This window comes from Paramisgurnus dabryanus, chromosome 14 (genome assembly GCF_030506205.2).
Source record: "Paramisgurnus dabryanus chromosome 14, PD_genome_1.1, whole genome shotgun sequence".
Taxonomy (NCBI): domain Eukaryota; kingdom Metazoa; phylum Chordata; class Actinopteri; order Cypriniformes; family Cobitidae; genus Paramisgurnus; species Paramisgurnus dabryanus.
This window is the reverse complement of record NC_133350.1, coordinates 28,131,868-28,159,389: the sequence shown is the minus strand read 5'-3', so window position 1 is coordinate 28,159,389 and position 27,522 is coordinate 28,131,868. Positions and strand designations below refer to the sequence as shown.

Sequence of the window (27,522 nt, the reverse complement as noted above, 5' to 3'; positions counted from 1 at the left end):
ATGACTTTGTTTATCATCATTGAGCCATTTGGATTTCATCTGTGAAGTGTGGATGCACATTTTTTGAGTGGACCTTGTAACTTTACATTTGATTAACTGAAAGATCTTAGACATTTTCTAAAATAACTGAAAATGTGTTTGTCTGAAAAGTGATGCACATATGCATCTAGGACAACTTGGGTGTGTGTAAATCATGGGTTAAATATCATTATTGGCCGAACTATCCATTTAAACCTGCTTGGGAGCAGGCCTATTTCATGTAAACAAGATTAGATCGCATCTTTTTAAGCAGAGGTAATACAAAAAGTCTGACGCAGTCATATATTGTCCATTATACAAGCTGTCATGAAAATTTTTTTCTTTACCTATTTTAACTTTACTTATTTCTACTGTTTTATGATTTGAGCATTTATTGCTGTTTATTAAGAGTTTTATGGTATAAGGTGCATAAGTTAACTAAGCTAAAAAAAAATTCTGTCATCACCTTGAAGTTTAGTTAGCTACGTGACATAGTGATATGGTTACTGGTTAGACTTAATCTTAGGTACAGAGTGTACAGACTGTGAATCAACAGGATATGATAATGTCTAGCAGCTAAGTATAAAAGTGTGATGCAGAGTTGAAGTTTGCCTTTTCTCTGCACAGTCTGAATTGGGCAGACGGAAGTGCCTCTTGCAAGATATTAAAATCATTTCAAACTGTATTGGGTTCTGACTATAATTATTCATGTTTTCAACAAGGTAAAAATTCCACAACAAAGCGCAATTTGCGTAAGATGCACAATGCACAAAAATATGTTCCTGTACTTGTGCAACTTGTTTTTGTGGAGCAGGTGTTTTGATGTATGGTTTATTTTAAGCAATCATCTTTAACCAGCATTACTAGATGTGATATACAAGAAAAAAAATATTACTCTGTGAAATATGTTTCCTTTAAATCATCTCATCTCTCATCATGGTTTAATTTTCAAGTGCAATGTCATGCATGAAAGGTTTGCTTAGTAATTTGTATCTATTCTATCTTTAAACTGTACAAAGATGTTACCCTGTCCCTTTCCTGTGACAAAAAAATGCCAATAACCAAATAAGTTTTTTTGCACATATTTTCACATATTTTATCTTCTTTACTACAATTTTCTGTGCAGACTCAGCAGATGCAGGACTTTCAGTTAATGTGGACTACTGCTAATATTGTTGCAGTCAGAAATCAGTTATATGAGAATAATGCAATTAAGTAAACTTATTTAGGCACTTGCAGAGGTAGTTTCTCTAAAGGACTGTCATCTGAGAGAATTTCTTGGTAACACTTTATTTTACGACCCGCAAAGTACCGCGTAATTAAACCGAATTTACAGCGTACCTATTTGTAACAACAGAGTACCTCTACAGTACGTACTTGTTGGTATAAGGGAACAATATTTTAAGTTTGGGGTAATAAGGGGGTAAGAATATATGGGAAATTATACTCAAAGTATTTCATAACTACAGGGTACCTATTGTAATATTACGTGGTATGTATGACTTACGTCTATGGGTAATATGGTCTATGTGTAATATGTTTTTTTTCATATATGCTACTTACCTGATGAAGTGTATTGTATATACAGTTGATGTCTACAAGCCACGTCGGCAAATAAAATATAACACACAATAAAAATAATAGCAACTTGTACCTCTTTAATCTGTATATGTATACAGGAGTTACCAGGTAACTCTTACCTTTGCGGGCTGTAAATTAAAGTGGGGCTTATTCCCCACTTGTTCTGTGTATTTACCAGGTAACTCTCATATTTGCGGGCTGTAAACTAAAGTGGTGCTTTGTTCACCTCTTGTTATAAATGTTATAGGGTAAATACCATAAACATACAGAATATTGTTATTTTTATTTTAAAACAACTTATTTCAAAACATCTTTAAAACACTATAATTAAGCCAACACTTAATGTTTATTATCACATAACTTTTATTTCAAATAAAAAGTCATGACAATTATTCGTTGTTTTTGCGGCTTGGCTTCCTCTGTTGGTGTTCTTGTCCACTCGGATGATGAGTTGATGTCGTCTCACAAATGCTGTTCTGCATTACATATAAAAAATATAAATGAAAGCCTTCAGTAAATGTTTCTTCACTGTGACTTGACAAAAAACTGAGTTTTCTGAGCCAGTTATAAACTTTAGGCTAATTTATGCGCTAGCTAGCTGCTACTGTTAAACTGTCTTGAAAAACATTGTTTGAAATGCGTGAGTCATGTATTAACAAAACAAGTCACCTTATCCAGCATGCGGATCCTGCTCACATCACTCGCAGCCGTAATCCACAGGGTAGAAAGTTTTTAAAACCTCTTAAAGAAATTTCACCTCAGGATCGCGTTCCAGCAAACCTCCTGCAGACGGCCGCGCGCTCTACACCTGCGCAGCATGTAGTCGTCAGTGTTGCCAGATCTCGCGAGACAAATAAGCAACCAGTCCTGTGAAAACAAGCCCAAAACAAGCGACTTTTCTACAGACCCCCCCCCCCCCCGTAACCCTCAAAAAACACAATGCTGTTAGATTATTTTGGTCAAAGCTGTGAGTGATAAGCACGCGAGAGTTATTTTTGTGTCAATCATCACATTTTCTGGAGTGAGTCTTGTTCCGTACAGACATGAAACGAACATTTACATGCGGTTGTCATTCCCGAAAGTTTGCAGTGTGTACGAGACCATTGAGGAGAACGGGGCTGCATTTTTTATGTTTCTATGTGCTATCATGTTGTACGAGGTCCGCATGGTGTGCACGTATTTCACACTTAACTGATACTCTGCACAGTGCTTTGAGTCTTCCCACACGACAGGTTGAATCCATTCTTTTACTCCTTTCTCTTTCTCACAGTCTTTTCCCACTTTGTCCCAGGCATTTGTTCCTCCAAAAAACTCTCCTACAGTCCAGTCAGTCAACACCAGTCGCAACTCGCGCGCATTAATTTAAAGTTTACATCACTCACTGACTACGTTTGCCCTGCTCTGCCTCTGATTGGCTAGTACTCGTTGCCATCTGGGTCAGAGCCAATTAGAAACAGGTGTGGGTGGTAAAAAACTGCTGTCTCCTGTGTGTATGGGGAAAGGGGAGAGACGGAGAGAACAGGCTAGACAAACTCCTACGTTTAAATAACATATAGAAAATATCTGATTGACAACTTATTATGGAGCTGGGATCAAGCCCAAATAAGCAAGTACACTTTAGAAACAAGCCCAAAATAACGCGACCCGCGACTACCAATATTTGTAAGTGACTTTACAGAAAAGCAAGCCCAAAGTCGCTTATAATAAGCGGACTTGGCAACACTGGTAGTCGTCTTTTTCTTTAGCGGGAGCTGATATCTGCTGTTGTTTCATTCTGGTTTGCCATTGCATAAATTATATTTGTCTAAAATACTTGTGTTTACACATGTTGCAAAGTTTTAGTCTACCAATGATAACACCTATTAAAAATAAACAAATAGCGTGATGCTTTGTGGTCATTATTGTGTCATTTGAAATAAAAGTAAATAAATTGCAAAGCACCACTTCAAATATGTCCGCAAATGTAGGAGTTTCCTGGTAAATAGGGAATAAGTTGCTATTTTTATTGTACTTACCTTAAAAAAAGATAACCACATTAAATCAGCTGGACTTTTGTTATTAAAAGCAAGTAATATAGGCTACTAAAATAAAAGTGATGTGCTGTTATATTTATTTGCCGATGTGGCTCGTAGACATCGACTATATCAACATTCAGTAGTCAATATGAAAAATTCACAATAAAATAAAGAAATAAAACATAATTTCCCCATAGACTTGACTAAGTCATATGTCACGGCCGGGGGCGGACCCAAAGGTAACTAAAAGGCCACGCCCCTCTCTAACTTCCACCTCGAGGAGGTACCCAAGACCACTCCAATGACCAGACAGACGAGTATACTACGGTTAAAAGTATCACTTTATTTAAATAGTTAAAAAGAGAAAAGGGAAAGGGAAAAGGGCAATTAAAACTAATGACTATCTTCTTGTCTCCAGGGGCAGGTTGGACCAGGAGATGGGGACAGAGGCTCCTTCCTGGCTTGGTCCTACTATCCGTGGCGCCCTCCGCTTCCTCCTGGAGGCAAACAAGTAAAACACTGTAAGTGAACTAAGTATTTCGCACGGGACTTCACTTGCCGGCTTTTTCACCCGTCTCTCCTACGCCCTTAGGTTCTTCCGTTGGGGCCCCTCGCTCTCCTCGGGACGGTGTACGAGGGCAAAGGTAAGTATTCCACTCTTTCTCCACAGGTCGTTTCTTCCCCCAGGTGTTGCTATAAACACAGACGGTTAGACACGTCACACAGACACGTTACTCACGGGGCTCGGCCGTCTCGTTCCCCTCGGGGCGGTACACTAGGACGAAGGTAAGTATTCCTCTCTTTCTGCTCCGTCCTTTTCCTCTACAGAACGTGGCTTTAAGCACCAATAGAATTATTTCATCACACAGGCAAGTTACTCACGGGGCTGGACTATCCCGTTCGCTCGAGGCGGTGCACTAGGACAAAGGTAAGTGTTTCTCTCTTTCTTCGCTGTTCGGTTTCCAGCTGGGGCGTTGCTTTAAGCACAGACAGAACTGATGTATCACACAGGTAAGTTACTCACGGGGCTGGACTATCCCGTTCGCTCGAGGCGGTGCACTAGGACAAAGGTAAGTGTTTTTTTCTCTTCCTTCGCTGTTCGGTTTCCAGCTGGGGCGTTGCTGTAAGTACAGGTAGGTTAACACATCACACAAATAGGTTACTCAAAAGGTACGAACGTCTCGTATACTGCAGACAGCAGGCCCTGGCGGTAGTGTTCATGTACCGTATACCTCCACCCGTCTGCTTATGCCTTCGGGGTGTCGTGGGGACTAATAGGTCAAATGTGGCGGAGCCGAACGCTTCCCTGGCTCTCCCTCCTTGCTTGAACGCTTGGGGCCACGAATTGGGGCGAACTCTCGATGAGGTTCCGCACACACCAAAAGGTTCCTGGGGAATAAATCCCAAAGAGGATGCCGTGACCTGAACTCCGTACGATACACTAAATTTGCTACTCACTTGCACGGGGCGCTGGGCTTTACCACTGTCTGCTCCAAAAATAGAATGGTCAATACCAACACACAGGGGGGCCGATAGACCTAGGCTCCTCTTCACACGGTTGTTCCTTCCTCACGAGCCGTCCGAGGCGGGGGCGGTTCCTGTCACTACAGACACTGCGCACACACAGCAAGCTTTGTGTAAACACCAAAAGATAAGTTCACTCACCCCACAGCACTCGGCACACTCACGTGAATTTCTAGGCTGGGCCACCTAGCCTCGACCGGTCAGTGAGGCCCGTTGAGCTTCGCTCCCACCGCAGGAGAAACAGTATGGTAATACAATGAAAGAAATCAGTACAACCCCTGTGTGTTATTTGCTACCCGTTTGGCTCACCCACACTTCTTATATCCGCAGGGCCAGGTAACCTACAGCAACAGCTCCTACGTCGTCTTCCTGTTCGCACTTCCGATTGTCTCCCGGCTCTCCCACACTTTCCTTCACAGTGGGGCCAGGTACCTTTAACACACTCAGAATGCACAATGACAACCTTAGATCAATGCAACATAACATATGCACCAGCGGTTACTCACTCGTTGTCAAATCTCACAACCTGGTTGTACTTCCGGTTGTGACGTGGCTCACCCACGCTTTCCTTCACAGTGGGGCCCAGTACCTTTAACACACTCAGAATACACAATGGCAGCCTTAGGTCAATGCAGCATACACATACACCAGCGGTTACTCACTCGTTGTTTGTACTCAAACTCTAGGGTTCCACTGCACTCATTAGTTTCTGAATCATCGCATTACAAATACATCCGTGTCCAAACCTCTTCACCTAGTCACCGTTTGCCTCTTTTTCTCCCCAAGGGTTCGGCGTAGATCCATACGGCAGCTCACACAGCAGCAAACGCAGCGTGTACAAAGTACATCAACAAGCACCTCCGGTGCAGTGCTCCTTTAATTTTCACCGCTCCGTCCTCTTCGCCTTGCTTGGCTGCCGCACCCTTCCATGCGCTATAAGCGCCTCCGTGGATCAACGGCGCCCTCCGGCTCCTCCAAGGACGGAGCGTGTATTCAGATCTGCCCTAGGCAGTAAAGCAGCTCGTGCCCGAAAATGAACTCCCTCTGTGCGTTGCTACAGCCCTATTTATTTGGCCCGTCCTCGTGTCCTCTTCCAATCATGGATAGCTCCCTTAATCCTGCGCACCTGTTTCCAATAAAACCCCGATTGTGTTGCTAGGGAGATCAGGAAGTACAAATGATTAAAAATCGGGTCCGGGCGGAAACCATGTCCAAGCGGAACTCTTCTCTGCCACTTTTGGTTCCCGCCCTACCATAGTCACCTGGTGACACATACATACCACGTAATATTACAATAGGTACCCTGTAGTTATAAAATACTTAGAGTATAAATTATTTATAATTCTTCTTATTCTTAAACCCTTATTACCCCTAACTTAACATATTGTTCCCGTATACCTACAAGTACGTACTGTAGAGTTACCCTGTTGTTACAAATAGGTATGCTGTAAATTCGGTTTAATTACCCGGTACTTTGCGGGTCGTAAAATAAAGTGTTACCAAATTCACTTACTGCACATCATACTTCATTTAATTTACCACATTCTTGGGAACTGCTGAAAGTATTGGTGTATTATCCACAACTTCACAAAAAAAGGAAAACCCCACTTTATAATAAACTACAAACAAAAGAAGAGATTCAAGTGAATTTATTAGCAATTAATGTGTTGCATTGGCTGTGGGTTTAAAAGAGAGCAACAGCCTCCAGAGATTATCTGTACAATCAATCAGTTTAGAGACATCACATGACATGAAGATGCAGGACCACCAACTGTTTTTAAAAGAGACATAAAGTACTTTAGGAGCATCAAATTTTGATTACAATCATTGATTTTAATCTTTGACATAAAAATTCAAGATATCGAGATTTACATTATATAGGGTGTTTTTATGTAGAAAACAGTGAATCAGAAAAATAGCTTTAGCTAGGTTTACAAATTAAGCTTCATAAAAAGTTCACAATAACCTTCATTCAATAGTTCACACACTGCAAGGGGTAAAAAAAAGGGGTGTGTTCTTGGCCATTGTAACAACCGGTCAATCACAGTGTTGCTGATCATTGTTTCTACTATCGACATGTATTGCCTTTTTATGCATTGCACAAACGCGCAGTGATCTCAGATAATTCAATCCTGCCATATTAATCATCAACAGCAGGAGTGTTAAAAGATCAGAATAAGCAAGATCCGAATTAGCGAGATCTGAACATCTTAGATGTCTCATTTGATCTCGGATGTAGTAAGGCACATACAAGAACGGGCCCCTGAACGTCTCGGTTACATATGTAACCCTTATTCCCTAAAGGAAGGGAACAGCGACGTCACATTGTGACCTACGAATTGGGAACCACTTTGCGGGGACCAGTTTACTTCAAAAAGCTATTAAAACATCAATAAATTTGGCATGCAGGTATTTGCATCTGCAGGCCCCGCCACACGAGTATTTAACAAACATCAGGTGCAATACCAAATCAGCTATTTACGCTGAGAAAGCAGAGCATCTAGCACCCGGTGGACATTAGCAATGCTACAACAAACTGTGGCGACATAACATCTCCTTTCCCTTTCTTCAGTGAACAATAGTTACATATGTAACGGAGATGCTCCCTTTGAGTCGGTCACTAAGTCGTCACGTTATGACCAACGAATTGGGAATCCCTACCAAAGCGCCACTTAAGATGCCCCTACCAGTGCCTGCTAGGGCTGTGACAATTAATCGTGCAAATGCATGTTTTTTCAATGAATGAATTTGAATGAATTACGGTGAAATGCCGCCACATCCAAAAGTCAGAGGGCGCTCTTGTGCAGAAACGGCATTTGTGCCACAGAAGAAGTATCATTACAAACGCTATTCCAGGAAATATTTAGAGGCATATTTATATAGCTGTTCTTGAGATTGTTTCAGGTATTTTCATGATAATAAAGAATATTTTGAATGATTTTGTTTATAGAGTGTTGCTTTTTTAAATGCACGTTATAAATGACTCAAACTCAAAGAGATTATAGATTGATAAGGACTTCCTACTGATCAGAGTCGTAGTACATGCACAAGCTGTGCATGAAACACAAAATCGGAGCCTTGCGATTCAGAATCGATTTCAAACAGGTATTTTAATGGGGAACGAGATTCATCGATGCACAGCCCTAGTGCCTGCGTAAACCTTTTGTCTCTAAAATGATAAGAGGTGTAACCTGGACTTACTGCAGAAGGCCTTTTTACCGTTATTTAACCCACGATAGTGAACTATCAAACTGGAAAGCAAACTCGCTTGGTGATCTGATCTGAGGTCCTAAAGCTTTGCGTTCTGCAAATGTAAAACTCCAGTGTGCATACAGGACATAACAAAGCCATGGCTGGGTCTGCCTCCTCTGGGGGCAGCGCTTGCATGCTCACCACCTGATCTCTAAAAGGTAAAAGGAGTGGTGGGAACCTTGGGCACGTAGCATTCCGGGGTCTCAGTATTACGCTGGAATTGGCCAGTCCGAACTGAAGGCACAAATCTTCAACCAAATATGTATAGTGGTCCCCTATCCTCTTAACGGAGGCCAATGCAATGAGCGTTAAAGTTTTCATTGTGAGAAACTAAGTACTCATGGAGTGCAGAGGCTCGAAGGGAATGTCCTGAAGGACTTTCAGCACCATGGACAGGTTCCAAGGAGGAATAGAGGGAGGGGGTGGAGGTTTTAGTCTCTGTTACCCACGAGGTAAGAAACGTCCGGTCCCTTTAGGAGGCAGCGGCACTGGCGGGACACAGTTGCATCGCCACTGGGCACTCCAATGTTGGGATACCAAAATAACCTTTAGCGGCCCGACGTCGAGAGGAAAGGGGTGACAGATGAAATGGCAGATTGCAAACAGGGTCCTCCATGCCCGAGTATGCTCGTCATGTACCTCAAGGAAAGAATGGTACCGGGGGTGAGGGTTGAGATGCCCGAGCAGCCCCAAAGTACCAATCATCTAGCGGGACGGTTCGGGAATGGTAGGTTGAGTCCACTCCAAGCCACCCGGCAACCTCTGCTGGCACTGGATCACTGTGTTGAGAGCCTGAGGGCAAACCCAGGGACCTATTGAACACAGTAATGCGGAGATCGTCCTTCCAGAGCTTCTGTGCCGCACCTTTGGCGGAGCTGTGCAACAGTGGGGGGGGGGGGGTTTCCTGGAGGTACCACACCCATCTCTGCAAATCCAGGAGGGTCATGGCCTCACATGAACACATGAACCACCCACGAACGCCGCCTCAGCATGCTGTAAGTCCAAGCCTGAAAGATAAAGCTCATGACCATCCTTAGGACCCATGTACTTGCCATTGCCACATCCGGAGCTGCACGGGCAAAATTACAGCTTTTAAAAGATGCACTTGTCTGTGAAACGAGAGAATGGTTGTCTTTACAAAAACACAAATTCTATTCATGCTGCTCTTTAGGGAAAAACACTCTTTAGAAGATCAAAGATAAAATCCGATTTGAAGTTTCTTACATTAACGAGCACATCAACCTGACTGCTTTATTTAACGTTCATATAAAATTTTTATACAAGAATCTTTCAAAATTTGTCCTGCATTTGACAGTGTTTTAAGAACAATAATAAACAGTGATACACATACAGATATAAAATATATTTATAGATCACAGAGTTTAACTGTTGATTGTGGTCTTAGCCAAAACCCAGGATAAAGAGGTTTAGTGAATGTGGTCTGGACTCTGTGTATGAGCTTCATTGTGTCAGAGACTCTGTAGAAGGACAGAGATCCTGCACTGTGATCCACATACACTCCTATTATACAGGAGCGAGACACTACAGGAAGATCTGTGCGTTTGTTATTGTGATAGAATGACCACCTGGAGGAAGAGCAAAACAAACTCCAGGACTGATCATTACATCCAAACCCACATTCATCATGCAGACCCTTCCTACTGATGCTCTTATATGACACTGATATACAAACACTAGATACAATACTAGTACTCCACTCAATTTCCCAGTAACAGCGTCCACATAAACGTTCTCTACACAACACCTGACACACATCATCAAATCTGTCTGGATGATCAGGATACTGCTGGACTCTATCAGTCCATGAAATCCTTCTGTTACTCCAGGATGGATGGAGGTTTTTATTCATTGTGTTTGTATCCAGAGAGAGCTGACAGAAGTCTGATAAAGATAAAAACAGAAAATAATTTACTGTAAGTAAAGTCAGTTTGTGAATGTACACTCATACACTGTGTGTGGGGGGGGGGTACCTGGTAATTATCACGTTGTGAGGACCAATTGTCCCCACAAATGGCGCTTTTCCATTGCATAGTACCCCACGGTTTAGTTTAGTTTGGGTCGGGTCAGCTTACTTTTGGGAGCTTTTCCATTGGGTGCAGTACGTAGTACCCGATACTTTTTTTCGTACCACCTCGGTTGGGGTTCCAAGCGACCCGAGCTGATACCAAACGTGACGCGAAAACACTGTAGATCACTGATTGGTCTGAGAGAATCGTCACGTCATCGCTATAATGTAAATATTAGCTTTAGCTTACTGCTAGCTTGCGGTGTCTCAAGCAAACATGTTGTTATCTGTGTTCTGCTATAAGTTTCCAAACACCCTTTTAGCGATGAAAAACATCCGCAGGTTGAGAATCCGGGACACCATAACAGTTTTTACCAGACTTGCAGTTTGTGGCGGCACATTCGCGACGTGCACGTCCGCATTATATATGCTTATATGCAACTTGAATGAGGCTCAGCGGAGCGCCGTCGACTGACGCCACGGGTCGGGTGTTTGAACAGAAACTGTCATGTGAGACAGAGGTAGTTATAAACGCGATGTGCAAACATCTATTTGTGGTGGCCAATTTCAATTTTGTGGCAGACTGAGAAATAAATGAATGTATGAGAATGTACAACAACGCTCTCACGTGTATGATGTCACAGCAGTAGGCAGCGTAAATATAACGACACGCCTATAATCCCTCCCACTCCGAAGTGATACTAAACTCGATGGAAAAGCTAACCACGCCAAAGTGAGGTGAGCTGACCCGACCCAAACTAAACTAAACCGTGGGGTACTATGGAAAAGCGCCAAAAGATAGGAATACCAGTATTTGTGTGACCTTGTGGGGACATTTTGAGGTCCCCATGAAGAAACAAGCTTATAAATCAAACAGAATTGTTTCTTGAAAATCTAAGGTACAAGAAAGTTTTCTGTGATGGTTGGGGTTAGGGTTTGGGTTAGGGGAAGGGAATAGAAAATACAGTTTGTACAGTATAAAAACCATTACGTCTATGGAATGTCCCCACAAAACATGGAAACCAAGAATGTGTTTGTTTGTAGTGTGTGTTTTTGTGTCTTACATTCTATGAACTCCTGTCTGGTCTTTGGTTCATCGTTGGGTGTAATTTTGATGCATGTTACTAAAGACATAAACAGACAGTGTGCAATTCCAATATTAAAGGTACATATATCCACTTCATATAAATTGTATTATGCTTTTACAATCTTCATCATATTACAAGAATCATTTTCAATATTGAATATGTTGTTTTTACCTCTATCATAGATCTTGTCAATCTCTTTGTAGAAATCCTGAAGTTTTTCTTCCAGTATAGATACAGACTTTCTTACATCATCAAAAGAGAGTTGAGAAGTAAAAGTGATGTTGGGTTCATCTTTACATTCAAGAGAGACAGACAGAGACTGAAAACTCTACAGAAACAATGAAAAGATAAAATGAAGAGTGTAAGATTAGGAATTTGTAAGATTAAAAATATAGGAATTTATTACTTTGTCACAACTTGTCACAACCCCCATTTCCATCCTGTACCATCTGCATTCCTGTGCTTAGTGATAGTGATCAAAGACTATTGTCACAGCTGTTTATCCAATACAGTGGGGGTAAAAGGGTGGTCTTCATTTTGTCAGTTTGATTGTATCATGTTGGGTTTAGTCACATGGTCAAGGCAAGGATATAAAATAATATGTTTGGGGGTCTCTATACTAGGGATGGGCACGAGTACTCGATTGCTCGAGTACTCGAACGTGGCATCGATGATCGATCACGAAAACGATGATCATGTGGGTTTATTTATTTATTTATTGTGGTTATGGCAGTATATGGATGTCTGGTTAGCATTACAGGCGCCTGTGGTAGTAAAGACTGGGTCTGGAGATGCTTGTTTGGCGTCGGGTTGAGCTACGCAGACTGGCGAATGACATAACATTACCATGTATGATTCAAAAACACACAGATAATTCTGTGCAGCGGCCACGCGGCAACCCGCCGTTCTTGCGAAGCTGGCCACATTATCTGTTTGTACATAACTTAGTTGAAAACTTAGTTGAAGTCTTGCATTTTGTGCAGATATATGTTGTATAATCCATTTATGTTGTATAAAAGCTTAATATTATGTAGAGTGCCTCATATAGAAAGCGCTTCAGTTTGTGTTTATTAACCCTTTGGTTTTACTTCATCACGCAGCTTTTCCTGATAGAGGTTTCTGTTAAAAACATTTAATTAATTAGGAATCTAGTATGTGTTCATTGTTCTGTCATAGTTTCTTCAAAATTAAGATTTATTTGAGTGTTTTAATAAAAATATTTTCATTTTCACCATGATGTATACGCCCCGCCCCTTTGTTTGCCCCGCCCCCAGTTTATCGAGTACTCGTTCTTCAGACCTATGGATTAATCGAAATGAAAAAATGAGTTAAATGCCCATCCCCACTCTATACTATCAGGTAATAATTCACATACATTGGAAATGATTAATTGTTTACCATTTCATGCATTTATAGTGTAACCATTTCAATTGTAACTTTAAGCCAGTACTGTTATTAAAGCTTTTCATTTAAAAATCTGTTGTTTAGTTTTGATTTAAGGCTAATACTTAAACGCTACATTTTGCAATATATTTATATTCAAGCAATGTTATTCCACATATTTTGCTATTATAACTGCACTTATTTCCAGTGTTGTGCCTGAACGAGTTAATATGTATTTTTGGCGAACATGAACTGAACGTACTGTATTACTGCCTGATGAACGTTACTCTGAACTCATTCATTCTGGTGTTTGTGAACGGCGCGACGCCGCGCAGCACTTCTCTCTTGGGGTGCGACCCCCTTGAAGCACCCCACTAGCCTTTCAAGGTATGTGCAAGCAAATACAAAAATTAAAAGACAGTCAATGCTAATGTAAACCCTGGTTGGATAAGGATTTAAAGTTAGATATGAAGATGAAATCGTTACACTTTATTTTGATAGTCCATTTTAGACATTCTACTAATTATAAATAACTTTGCACCTACTTGTCAACTAACTTTCAATAATTTGCAACTATACACCAACTAACTGTCTTAAGAGTATTAGTAGACTGTAAGGGTTGGGGTTAGGGAAGAGGTTTGGGTTAGTGAAATAAATTGACATGCACCTGCAAAGATACTTATAAAAAGTTGAATGTCTGTTGAGATATCATCACAATAAAGTGTTAGTAGATATTAAGCAGACAGTCTACTAATTCTCTAAAGATTGGTAGTTGATAAGTAGTTGCAAAGTTACTTATAATTAGTAAAATGTCTAAAGTGGACTATCGAAATAAAGTGTTACCATGAAATCTGATGCATTTAGCTTTAGTGTTAAAACTGATAAAATAATTGCTGTCTGTGGTTCTGTATGTATGGAAGCCTGTTTCCCCATGTTGTAAAAAAATTATAAAATAAAATTCCGACTTTGTATCTCAAAATTCTGAGATACAAAGTCAGAATTCTGAGATACAAAGTCAGAATTCTAAGATATAAAGTCACAATTCTGAGAATTCTGAACATTCCCAACACTGCTTATTTCCGTTGTTGGTATAAGTTGCAGAAGGGTGATAATTGAAAAGAAATACACAGTTTTACACCATCTTGCTTTTAACATTTTTCAGTCATTTCGGCATTCCTACAAGAATTTGGTTCCAAAACGCAATAAATAATAACAATAATAATAATAAGTAATAACACATTGCTGCGGTTATACTTGGGACGTTGTCGCTGAACTTTTTCACAGCGATCAGCTGTAAAATGTTTCAGTCCTGCTTAATTTTCGTTGACTTCGAGTAAAGTAATGGAATGTTTTTCATAAGATCACCTGGGGTCAATGTGTTAGCATGACAGAATGAGATGCTGTCGGGAGAAAAAGCAACAGACTGCATTTTTTTCGTCTCCCGAGTGCCTCTCGTGTAAATTATTAGATGTTGATGGCTTACGTCTCTTCCCCGCCACAGAAAACCACCACAGGTTTAGCAATGTCATCAAAGTATTATTTTGTTTTTGTTTGTTTGTTGATCAAGTACAAAGTAGATGAGGAAAACTAGGATTCCGTGTATTCAACGTGCCACCATTATTGTTTATGTCACACCCAGGGGCTGGCTATGTTTAGCTAGAGCCACGCCCCTTCTCAACTTCCACCTCGAGGAGGTCCCCAAAGCCAACCCAATGACCAGACAACAACGAGAACAGGTAAGTAGTAAAATAATCTTTATTTAAATATTTAAAATAACTTGGGGAATGGGGGAGGGGCAATTAAAACTAAGCTCTGACTCTGCCTTCCAGGCAGGCCACGACACAGGGAGGTGGCAGGAAGGGAAAGGGGCAACGGGAATCCAGGGGGCTGGAGACCAAGGGGGAGACGTGGAAAACAGGCTCCTGCCTGTCCCCGCTATCCGTGGCGCCCTCCTCTTCTTTCCTGGAGGCAAAGATAAAATCGTGTGAGGATTTGGGGGTTAACTCTCTCCACCTGCGTACCTGCGTTGCACTTTGCTCTGGCTCATACAGTTCTTCGGGTTCAGCTCACTCTCCTTCCCTCCTCTTTCCACAGGCGGCGGCTGGGACACAAAGACACGGCTAATTTGGACTTGAATGATTGTCACCTCTCCGCTGTTCACAGCTCTTGGTAAGTATAATTCCCTCACGGCTCGTTTTCCCAACGTTCACTCTCGTTCTCTTTTCCTCCACAGGCAGCAGCTGGGACACAAAGACACGGTTAATCTGGACTTGGGTGCTTCTCACCTCTCCGCTGTTTACAGCTCTTGGTACGTATAATGGTCCACAGTTCGTTCTCCGGAAGTTCACTCTTGTTCTCTCTTTCTTCACAGGCAACAGCTGGACACAAAGACGCGGTTATTTCTGACTTGGTTGTTTTCTCACCTCTCCGCTGTTTACAGGTGCGTATAACTTCCACAGTTCGTTCTCCCGACGTTCACTCTCGTTCTCTCTTTCTCCACAGGCAACAGCTGGGACACAAAGACACGGTTATTTCTGACTTGGTGGTTTCTCACCTCTCCGCTGTTTACAGCTCTTGGTACGTATAATTTCCACAGTTCGTTCTCCTGACGTTCACTCTCGTTCTCTCTCTTTCTCCACAGGCGACAGCTGGGACACAAAGACACGGTTATTTCTGACTTGGTTGTTTCTCACCTCTCCGCTGTTTACAGCTCTTGGTAAGTGCAGCTTTTCCACAGCTCGTTCTCCTGACGTTCACTCTCGTTCCCTCTTTCTCCACAGGCAACAGCTGGGACACAAAGACACCGTTATTTCTGACTTGGTGGTTTCTCACCTCTCCGCTGTTTACAGCTCTTGGTAAGTGCAGCTTTTCCACAGCTCGTTCTCCGGCGTTCACTCTCGTTCTCTCTTTCTCCACAGGCGACAGCTGGCATACACAGGGAGTCCAACGGGTGATGATTTCCCACAAGACGCCGGGGGCAAGGCCCTCTCGGCGAGTTCGCTGGTCGGCAGAGGGGCGAACTGTCACACCGTCTCACCGGGTCGAGCGCTGCCCTATCCTCGCTACCCGTAGGGCGGTCGAACACCGGACAGGGGCACCCTTTTGTAGAGACCACGGGGCGGCGGAACTCCTTCGCCTCTAACTCTGCCACAAGGGGATACACACAGGTAAGGTATCAATGTAAATGACCCGTATTTGTACTCACACACGCTGCCAGCTTCCGAATATTCACCGCCGTTCTCCAAAACCTGCCGATATACAGACGGGGGCAGCTTCCAGAGTCCCACGTCGTCACTTTACACTCAAAAACAGCACACAGCATATTATAGATGATTTCTCCTAGGACCGTTGGCCTCTCCGTCTCTTCCTCAATGAAATGGATGAAGCGGGGTAACGTCTGACAAGACACACAGCACTTGCACAGCAACCCACAGCAAATACACAGCAACCCACAGCAAATACACAGCACCACTTCAACGTGAAAGGTATTCAAAATACAAGGACTCACCCACCACACTACAGGTGTACACAAAAAGACGCCCGTCGTCCTCCACTTCGCTTGGGTTGGATGGGGGCGATGTTAGTACAGCCTGGATATTGGTTCTGCTGCTATGGCTGTTTACATGAGAAGCTCCTACGGCTCACCTACCATGCTAGTTCAGGGGTAGGGCCGCCCTACTCCTCCTGGAGGTATTCAGTAACTTCACAGGTTAGTTTCCCACTTCACTTTTAGTACAGGAGTTAATACTCACAGCAGTCTGCCTTTGTTTACGTTGCAAACACGATGTGTTTCCTTCCTCCTTTTGTTCTCTAAATGTGTCACTTAGACCGATCTTCTTTCCACCCGTAGGGTTTCTTATCACTCCAGCACTTCCACTGTAGACTACGATAGAGAGAGAGAGCAAGAAATATCAACCACCAATGCGTATCGGACGAGCACAGCTCCGCACCTCAACTCACACTAAACACCCCAAACTGTGATCTAAACTGCTCTTAAATACTCCTCTGTATGCTTGTGTCCTCCAATCACCCGGCGCTCCTCTTAACAATGCACAGCTGTGCTTGATTTCGCTGATTACAGCCCTCGCGCTGCTACCGGATGTCCGGTGTTTCCCTTTTCCCGGTCTGGGCGGAAAACATCCGGGCGGAACCAAACTTGCCCAACTTTTGGTTCCGCCTCAAAAAGATCGTCACCTTGTGACATCCTCCCCCGCCAATGCATTCTAGTCCCTGGAATGCCTCTGAGTGGTCCACTCACCGTAACGGGCAGGGGGGCGGCCTCGGCTCTCCCGTTGGGAGCGTCTCACGGGTGAATTGGGTTCAGCTGGCTCCGGTGCTAACTCTGGTTGCCCCTGCGCGGCCAGGGGTTCAGCTGGCTCAGATGCTAACTCTGGCTCTCTCGGGGCAGCCGGGGGCAGCGCCACCACATGTTGGCCTGGTACCACAGCCCATCCTCCCATCCAGCGGCCCGCCGGTACCGGCTCCATGACCGTCTCCTTCGCGGCCTCAGGATAGTTTGGGCAAGGGCGAATCATGTTCCGGTGCACCACACGTTCGGGGCCGGCCTTCCCTTCCGGCCGGATGGTGTACACCGGCTGTCCCGGTCTTTGCTGCTTGCAGATTACGTACGGGATGGTCTCCCAGCGGTCACTTAGCTTCCCCTTGTTTTGCCGCCGATTGTCCCCCACTAAGACTCTCTCTCCCGGCAACAGGGGGGCATCACGGGCAGTCCGGTCATACAACCGCTTGTTCCTCTCCCCCGTTATCTGTATCTTCTTCGATACCTGCTCGTAGGCAAAGTGTAGCCGCTGGTGATGGCGCCCCACCCACTCTGTCACGCTTGCCTCCTCCTGGCCGGCTGCTACTCCCAAGACCAGGTCCGTAGGCATCCGCACGTGTCTGCCGAACATCAGGTAAGTCGGGGCATACCCCGTCGTACTATGTACGCTGTTATTGTATGCTTGTAAAAGGTTTGGTAAAGCACTCACCCAATCGCTCTGCTGCCGTTGATTCAAGGTCCCTAGTAGCCCCAACAGGGTCTGATTAAACCTCTCACAGCTGCCGTTCCCTTGGGGATGGTACGACGTCGTGTGGGTTTTAGTACACCCATACAGCTGGCATAATTCTCGGATCACCCTAGATTCGAAGTTGGCCCCCTGATCAGAGTGCAAGAACTCCGGGCATCCGAAAGTCTGGAAGACGTTCCGCCATAGAACAGTTGCGGTGGTGTTTGCTGTCTGGTCAAGGGTGGGAACTGCCCATGCATATTTAGTGAACAGGTCGGTGATCACCAGGATGTTCTGGTAGCGATCTTGCGGCCGGCCCAGTGTCAGGAAATCCATCGCCATAATGTGGAGGGGGCTTTGGCGTGGATGGGCACCATCGGTGCTCAAGCCTCTCGTCGGGATTTAAACAACATACACCTGGGGCAAGCCTGGATCAAACTACGTACTGAGGCTTCCAGCCCCGGCCAGTCGAAAAATCTGCGCAGCAAAGATACAGTTCTTTCTTGTCCCTGGTGTCCTAGCTGATCATGGTAGGCTGAAACTAACGCTGTCACTTGATCGGCGGGCAGCACGATCTGGCGCACCTCCTCGCCCAGCTTCGGGTCACTAACCTTTCTACAAAGCACTCCTTCCTGTAGTTCCAGCTTGTCCCACTGTCCCAGTAGCCTTCTCCCCGTCTCTGTCTGGGCTAGTCTCTCTGGCGACGTTGGCCGTTGGCCCTGCTCCACCCACATCTTCACCTGACACACATCCTGATCCTGGGCCTGCCTCTCCATCCACCGACGGGGGTCCCATCCCCAGTTCCTTGGCACGGCCTCCTGCTGGCCTCCTGGCGCATCCACGGCCCCTATCATATAGCCCTCCCTCTGGCTATCTTCTTCTTGGCCCTCTCGGCACCCGGGGCTTTCCACCTCTGGCAGTCTCGAAAGGACATCGGCATTCGTGTGCTCTCGCCCCGGCCGATACTGCAGTTGGTAATCGTAGTTCGCCAGCTGGGCTACCCAACGCTGCTCCACGGCCCCCAACTTCGCCGTCTGCAAATGTACCAGAGGGTTGTTATCCATAATTACGGTTACCTTGGCACCCCAGAGGTAGTCTTTAAACTTTTCGCTTAAAGCCCACTTCAGAGCCAGCAGTTCCAATTTGAACGAGCTATAATTTGCATCGTTCCTCTCAGCCGGGTGGAGGCTTCGGCTCGCATAGGCGATCACCCGCTCTGCTCCTTCCTGTCGCTGGGCCAATACTGCCCCCAGCCCCAGGTTGCTTGCGTCTGTGTACAAAACAAATGGTTTAGTGAAATCCGCATATGCCAAAATGGGGGCCTGTAACAGTTCCTGCTTCAGCCTCTGAAACGCCGCCTCACAAGTATCATCCCAGTCGATGGAGGGTGACCCACGTCCCCGGTTTCGCCCTGTGCCAACCAGTAACTGGTTAAGAGGTTTAGCAATCTTTGAGAAATCTTTTATAAATCGCCTGTAATATCCTACGAACCCCAAAAAGGATCGGACTTGCCTCACGGTCTTAGGTGCATTCCAGTCTTTTACTGCAGAGACTTTCCCGGGATCTACGGCCACCCCTGCGGCACTGACCACGTGGCCCAGGAAATGGACTTCTCGCCACAACAGATGGCATTTATCAGGTTGCAGCTTCAGCCCATATTTCTCCATAGCCTGGAAGACCTCTTCGAGGTGCCGAAGGTGGGAATCGAAATCTTGGGAGTACACAATTACGTCATCCAAATATACTAAAACTGACTCCATCAACTGACCTCCAAGGCAGCGTTGCATCAGGCGTTGGAACGTAGCTGGGGCGTTACAAAGCCCGAAGGGCATCCATTCCCATTCAAATAGTCCGAACGGGGTCGTGAAGGCGGTCTTCTCTCGATCTGCCTCGGCCACCTGCACCTGCCAATACCCACAGGCCAGATCTAGAGTGGAGTACCATGCGGACTGCGTGAGACTGGCAAGAGAGTCTTCGATCCGCGGTAGGGGAAAAGCATCTTTCTTGGTTACCAGGTTGAGCTTACGATAATCCACACAGAATCTCCACGCCCCCGTCTTCTTCTGTACGAGTACGATGGGGGCCGCCCATGGGCTACTGATCTCCCGGACGATCCCCCGCCCCAGCAGGCCCTGCAAGACTGTACGTACCTCTGTGTACAAGGTAGGTGGAATCGGCCGATACCTCTCCCTGCTTGGTCCTGCGTCTCCAGTCGGGATGTGGTGTTCCACCACCTTGGTGCAACCGTAGTCCTCCTCGTGACTCGCAAACACATGTTGCCATTTCCGAAGGAGTGCCTGGAGTTTTTGTGTCTGTGCCCGTTCCAAATCTTCAAATGTGAGCCCGGGGTCCCTCCAAAACTGGACCCTCAGACTCTGCCTTACGGGGCCCTCTTTCATCCCCAGGAGGAACTGGTCGCGTAACAAGGTCTCCCCGTCTCCTAGCCCATGAACCAGTCGGGCCTGTAGCCGAGTTAACTGCTCTCGTAGCCTAAGGGCAAAAGCTCTAATGGGTTGTCGGGGGCCTTGCTTACAATTAAAAAACTGGGCATGGAGGACAGCTACGGGGGTATGGTCACCATATTGCTCGGTGAGAAACTGCAATACGGTCTGGGCGGTGGCTCTGACTGCTTCGGGGGCGGCTTGCACCTCTCGCCGTGCTTCTCCCTCTAGGGAGTTCAATACAAACTGGAGTCGCTGGGCGGCGCTAAGGCCCTGTAGGTCGGCCAAGTATTCTAATTGGGCCTTCCATTCTGTCAGTCGTACCTCCGACTCTGCTCCTCCATATTTCTGGATCCATGGGCTACCCATGATGATGGATGTGGCACAGGGTTGGGCTGCGGGCCCCGCGTTGTCAGTCATTGGGTGACCTTGGTTACTCAACTCGAGGTGGAGCCCTGCCGACTACGCCAAAATCTGTCACACCCAGGGGCTGGCTATGTTTAGCTAGAGCCACGCCCCTTCTCAACTTCCACCTCGAGGAGGTCCCCAAAGCCAACCCAATGACCAGACAACAACGAGAACAGGTAAGTAGTAAAATAATCTTTATTTAAATATTTAAAATAACTTGGGGAATGGGGGAGGGGCAATTAAAACTAAGCTCTGACTAAGCTCTTCCAGGCAGGCCACGACACAGGGAGGTGGCAGGAAGGGAAAGGGGCAACGGGAATCCAGGGGGCTGGAGACCAAGGGGGAGATGTGGAAAACAGGCTCCTGCCTGTCCCCGCTATCCGTGGCGCCCTCCTCTTCTTTCCTGGAGGCAAAGATAAAATCGTGTGAGGATTTGGGGGTTAACTCTCTCCACCTGCGTACCTGCGTTGCACTCTGCTCTGGCTCATACAGTTCTTCGGGTTCAGCTCACTCTCCTTCCCTCCTCTTTCCACAGGCGGCGGCTGGGACACAAAGACACGGCTAATTTGGACTTGAATGATTGTCACCTCTCCGCTGTTCACAGCTCTTGGTAAGTATAATTCCCTCACGGCTCGTTTTCCCAACGTTCACTCTCGTTCTCTTTTCCTCCACAGGCAGCAGCTGGGACACAAAGACACGGTTAATCTGGACTTGGGTGCTTCTCACCTCTCCGCTGTTTACAGCTCTTGGTAAGTATAATGGTCCACAGTTCGTTCTCCGGAAGTTCACTCTTGTTCTCTCTTTCTTCACAGGCAACAGCTGGACACAAAGACGCGGTTATTTCTGACTTGGTGGTTTTCTCACCTCTCCGCTGTTTACAGCTCTTGGTACGTATAATTTCCACAGTTCGTTCTCCTGACGTTCACTCTCGTTCTCTCTCTTTCTCCACAGGCGACAGCTGGGACACAAAGACACGGTTATTTCTGACTTGGTTGTTTCTCACCTCTCCGCTGTTTACAGCTCTTGGTAAGTGCAGCTTTTCCACAGCTCGTTCTCCTGACGTTCACTCTCGTTCCCTCTTTCTCCACAGGCAACAGCTGGGACACAAAGACACGGTTATTTCTGACTTGGTGGTTTCTCACCTCTCCGCTGTTTACAGCTCTTGGTACGTATAATTTCCACAGTTGGTTCTCCTGATGTTCACTCTCGTTCTCTCTCTTTCTCCACAGGCGACAGCTGGGACACAAGGACACGGTTATTTCTGACTTGGTTGTTTCTCACCTCTCCCCTGTTTACAGCTCTTGGTAAGTGCAGCTTTTCCACAGCTCGTTCTCCGGCATTCACTCTCGTTCTCTCTTTCTCCACAGGCGACAGCTGGGACACAAGGACACGGTTATTTCTGACTTGGTTGTTTCTCACCTCTCTGCTGTTTACAGCTCTTGGTAAGTGCAGCTTTTCCACAGCTCGTTCTCCGGCGTTCACTCTCGTTCTCTCTTTCTCCACAGGCGACAGCTGGCATACACAGGGAGTCCAACGGGTGATGATTTCCCACAAGACGCCGGGGGCAAGGCCCTCTCGGCGAGTTCGCTGGTCGGCAGAGGGGCGAACTGTCACACCGTCTCACCGGGTCGAGCGCTGCCCTATCCTCGCTACCCGTAGGGCGGTCGAACACCGGACAGGGGCACCCTTTTGTAGAGACCACGGGGCGGCGGAACTCCTTCGCCTCTAACTCTGCCACAAGGGGATACACACGGGTAAGGTATCAATGTAAATGACCCGTATTTGTATTCACACACGCTGCCAGCTTCCGAATCTTCACCGCCGTTCTCCAAAACCTGCCGGTAATACAGACGGGGGCAGCTTCCAGAGTCCCACGCCATCACTTTACACTCAAAAACAGCACACAGCGTATTATAGATGATTTCTCCTAGGACCGTTGGCCTCTCCGTCTCTTCCTCAATGAAATGGATGAAGCGGGGTAACGTCTGACAAGACACACAGCACTTGCACAGCAACCCACAGCAAATACACAGCACCACTTCAACGTGAAAGGTATTCAAAATACAAGGACTCACCCACCACACTACAGGTGTACACAAAAAGACGCCCGTCGTCCTCCACTTCGCTTGGGTTGGATGGGGGCGATGTTAGTACAGCCTGGATATTGGTTCTGCTGCTATGGCTGTTTACATGAGAAGCTCCTACGGCTCACCTACCACGCTAGTTCAGGGGTAGGGCCGCCCTACTCCTCCTGGAGGTATTCAGTAACTTCACAGGTTAGTTTCCCACTTCACTTTTAGTACAGGAGTTAATACTCACAGCAGTCTGCCTTTGTTTACGTTGCAAACACGATGCGTTTCCTTCCTCCTTTGGTTCTCTAAATGTGTCACTTAGACCGATCTTCTTTCCACCCGTAGGGTTTCTTATCACTCCAGCACTTCCACTGTAGACTACGAAAGAGAGAGAGAGCAAGAAATATCAACCACCAATGCGTATCGGACGAGCACAGCTCCGCACCTCAACTCACACTAAACACCCCAAACTGTGATCTAAACTGCTCTTAAATACTCCTCTGTATGCTTGTGTCCTCCAATCACCCGGCGCTCCTCTTAACAATGCACAGCTGTGCTTGATTTCGCTGATTACAGCCCTCGCGCTGCTACCGGATGTCCGGTGTTTCCCTTTTCCCGGTCTGGGCGGAAAACATCCGGGCGGAACCACACTTGCCCAACTTTTGGTTCCGCCTCAAAAAGATCGTCACCTTGTGACATTTACAATGCGTGGAATGGTGCGCTGTGATTTGTTGAGCAGATTTATTGCATTCTGTAGAAAAGGAGGAGTGACGTTTATTGTGTTTTGGGATAAAAGGTAGAAAAAATGACAGAATAACACAACGGATATTGTATTTTGCGTAAAATTAAGAATTTACTTTAAATACTGACCTGATACAATACTGATTTTTTTAAATGCCATTTATCGCATTTCGGAACCAAACTCTTCAAAATTGACTTCAGAATAACCTGCACTATAATCACACTTTTATTATGTTTGCTTATTCAGATGATCTCTAGTGACTCATCTAATGATGACCAAATTCTGCATTTTGACCATGTTTGGGCTTCTTTACTATTATTCTTTAATACTATTTTAATATCTCAAACTATAATGCTTTACTTAAAGTAAGGGTAATATTAGGAAATTACTCTTCTTCTGTAGTATCAAGGTGTAACTTAAAGCACTGTTTTGTATATCAGTGGTTGCGTTACCTGCAGGAAATGGATGTGATCATCTGTGTGTGAAAGTTTCTCCAGCTCAGTGTCTCTCCTCCTCAGATCATCAATCTCCTGCTTGAGTAGCTCCAGTCGTTCTTCAGCTCGACTCACTGCAGCCTTTTCCTGATCTCTGATCAGCTGTATCACCTCAGAGCGTCTTCTCTCAATGGAGCAGATCAGTTGAGAAAAGATCCTCTCACTGTCCTTCACTGCTGTCTGTGCTGAGCGCTGTTATCACAAACACGCACACACACACACACACACACACAAACACACGCACACACAAACACACACACACACAAACACACACACACACACAAACACACACACACACACACACACACACACACACACAAACACACGCACACACAAACAAACACACACACAAACAAACACACACACACACACACACACACACACACACACACACAAACACACACACACACACACACACACACACACACACACACACACACACACACACACACACACACACACATTACAATCATATCTTACTGCTACATCACACAGAGTCACAGTCAGATTCAGTCAGACTGAAACTTCTCCAGCACTCAAATTTCTCATCAAAACTCACCTTATGAGACTTAATAACATCTTTCACATCCTTAAGCTCCTTCTCTATCTGTATCATTCTCTGATTGTATTTTTTCTTTGTATCAACTAAAATCATCTGCAAGAAAGAAAAAGATTACATAAATATTAACCTTCAAGAAACATCTCGGTTAGGTACAGTATGTAACCCTCGTTCCCTGAAAAAAGGGAATGGAGACCGCACGTTGTGAACGAAGTATTGGGAAATCCCTTCACAGGACCAATCTGCTTTGAAAAACTTAGAAAATGCCAATGAACACTGGCATGCAGTATTTGCATCTTCTGGAGCAGCCCCACCAATCGAGTATAAAATGAGAGGCAGGTGCAATACCAAATCAGCTATTTTCATTAAAAAAGCCATTGCCTGGCCAAAATCAGTAATGGTACAGCAAAGCCATGATGATGGGAAGTGACGTCTATGTTCCCTTCCTTCAGGGAATGAGGGTTACATATGTAACCCAATACATTCCTTTTCAGTCAGTCGTCACACTGCGAATCCCTTACAAAGCGTCATGGGTGCTACCCTTCCAGTGGCCTGCATAAACCTTACCCTGGGCGGTAACTGGGAACGCTGCGGAAACCACCCCCTATGAGGTTTCACTGAGTGGCATAATATAATATGGAAGGTTTCCACATATCGAAATCTATGAGGTGGTATCGCGACACACCTATACAGAGACCTATCCTCTGAGTTATACTGGAGTCAGTGGGCCCGAACTGTAGGCACGAATTGTCGACCAAAATGCGTGTAGGTCTCCAACCATGTTTACTGATGCCAGTGCAAGCAGGATCAGAGTTTTCATTCAGAGAAACGTGATACTTACTGACTGCAGATGCTCGAAGGGAGCATCCTGAAGGGCTTTCAGCACCATTGACAGATCCCATGGAGGCGTAGAGGGGGGAATGAGGTGGATATAATCTCCTCTGAGAAACCTAATGACTAGGTCGTGCTGTCCCACTGATGTGTCATTTATTGAGTCATGGTAAGTGGAAATAGCAGCAATGTATACTTTGATGGTGGAGGGGGACAGCCTCCTCTCCAACCGCTGCTAAAGAAAAGAAAGACTCTGACTCTGATCGGGCATCACCGATAAACAGGTTCCGTCTTGTGGACGGTGCTTGGTCTGAAGCGATGATGTTAGCTACCCCTTGGGGCAAACCAGTTAGAACCTCCGCGTCCCATTCAGAGACCATACATAGAGGTTCGTGGGTGCCATATTGTTCCCCCTCTCTGAGAAAAAGAATCCTTCCTCAGGGTAATTTGCCACTGGGAGCTGTAGCGGGGAGCATGACTTCTGGAAACATCATCCTGGTTGGCCAGTAAGAAGCTACCATTAAAATGTGGGGGTGGAGTCGCCATTGCCAGGGCACGCTGCTCGTGATAGAGTGCCTGCTTCAGACCGGATAGCGTACGGGGTGGAGGAATAGAGGCGGCCACAGCAGGACGCCTCGGGGAGTAGCAGGCTGAAGCGCCGACATAGATGATCTGGAAGAAGCAGCTGGCTTCCGATGTGGCATGATGTAGGAGATGGCCTAAGTCTGCTTCTGGGCGGACGAGAACTGTTGGACAAAGCTCACGACCACATTGCTGAGGAGGCCGGCCTCTTGTCGATGGTTCTTGTCGACCTCCTCCATGTCTGCCAGGCACAGCTTTAAGATGTTTTTCCTGGACCACAAGCATGGACATCGCACGACCAACCTGCCCGAAGCCCCAGATCGCTGCCTGCACAGAGTTCTGACAAGACAGCCTGGACGTGACCTTCCTTGTGCAGATCCTTCAGAGCCTTGGCCTGATGAACTTTCAGCAACGCCATTTCGTGAAGTGCAGATGCCACCTCCCTGCAGGCTCAATAGGCAGACACTGTTAACACGTATGACTGCTTACAAGCCCACGAGGGAAGGGCTGGCTTGTCCCTCCAGGTGGCAGCAGTGGCAGGACACAGCTGCATCACAACTGGCCGCTTCACTGTCTGGACGTCAGCATAGCCCTTAGCGGCCCCACCATTGAGAGAGGTGAGGGGTGAAAAGATCGATTACAGGATGAGAAAGGGCCCCCCCATGGCCTTGCCAGTTTCTTGTGCACCTCGGAGAAGAAAGGCACTGGAGATGGGTGGTGTGGTGCAGCATAAGCAGCCCCCAGAAACCAATAAATGATGCGGGACAGTTCAGGTGGGGGAGGTTGAGTCCACTCCAATCCAACTATCACCATCCATCGCCCAAGTAAGCATAACCATCATCTCTAGTATTTCTGGTTCAACTGCGGGCTGCGTGGGAGCAAATCCGAGCCGGCGTTAGAAAATGATGGCCCCCCTCCGATGCTGCACCAGACATTGAGTCGCTCAGGAGAGCCAAGGATACCGGAGGCATCGTAGGACACGATCCAGCCGTCTTCCTCAGCGTCTCTACTTAGTCACCAGGGTGCAACAGTCATCATGACAGTGCACGGCAACAGAAAAAGGGGTGGATGCTTAGCATGTTGACCCACGGGACCCATGTACTTGCTTCACCCAGAACTGCACAGACAAAATTACATCTTTAAAAAGACGCAAACTGTCGTGAGACAATCTGAGAGAGAACGGCTGTCTTTAATAAGATAAATATTCAACTTGCATTCCTCTTTTAGGGAAAACACTCTTTAGGTGGTGAAGTGATGAAGCAGGCAGGGCAGTGGCAACGCACACACTCAAACTCAAATAAAGGAGAAAAGATGGAAAACCACGAACCTTTGCTGTGGTGCCTTAACACCAACCAACTTCAGCACGCAGTGTACTTCCTGAGCAGGTAAGCAGAGAGCTTCTCAATAGCCGTTAACAGCTGGCTTTTGAAGTGATAAAAGCTGATTTGGTATTGCACCTGCCTCTTAGTTTATACCCGCGCTGCGGAAGGGGCGCCAGCT

At 45.9% G+C, this 27,522-nt stretch overlaps 1 protein-coding gene across 1 annotated transcript in view; it reads right to left on the bottom strand.

Annotated features, from left to right (window-relative positions):
* Window positions 1–6,772: 6,772 nt before the first annotated feature.
* LOC135719235 (tripartite motif-containing protein 16-like) overlaps window positions 6,773–27,522 on the bottom strand; it is a 23,205-nt gene continuing 2,455 nt past the window's right edge. Inside the window, exons 2-6 of the mRNA XM_065241860.2 lie at window positions 24,610–24,705; window positions 24,009–24,242; window positions 11,676–11,832; window positions 11,481–11,540; window positions 6,773–10,292 (exon numbers count right to left, since the gene is read on the bottom strand). Coding sequence (XP_065097932.1) covers window positions 9,757–10,292; window positions 11,481–11,540; window positions 11,676–11,832; window positions 24,009–24,242; window positions 24,610–24,705 — 1,083 coding nt within the window. The 3' untranslated portion in view covers window positions 6,773–9,756. The remainder of the gene's footprint in view (window positions 10,293–11,480; window positions 11,541–11,675; window positions 11,833–24,008; window positions 24,243–24,609; window positions 24,706–27,522) is intronic.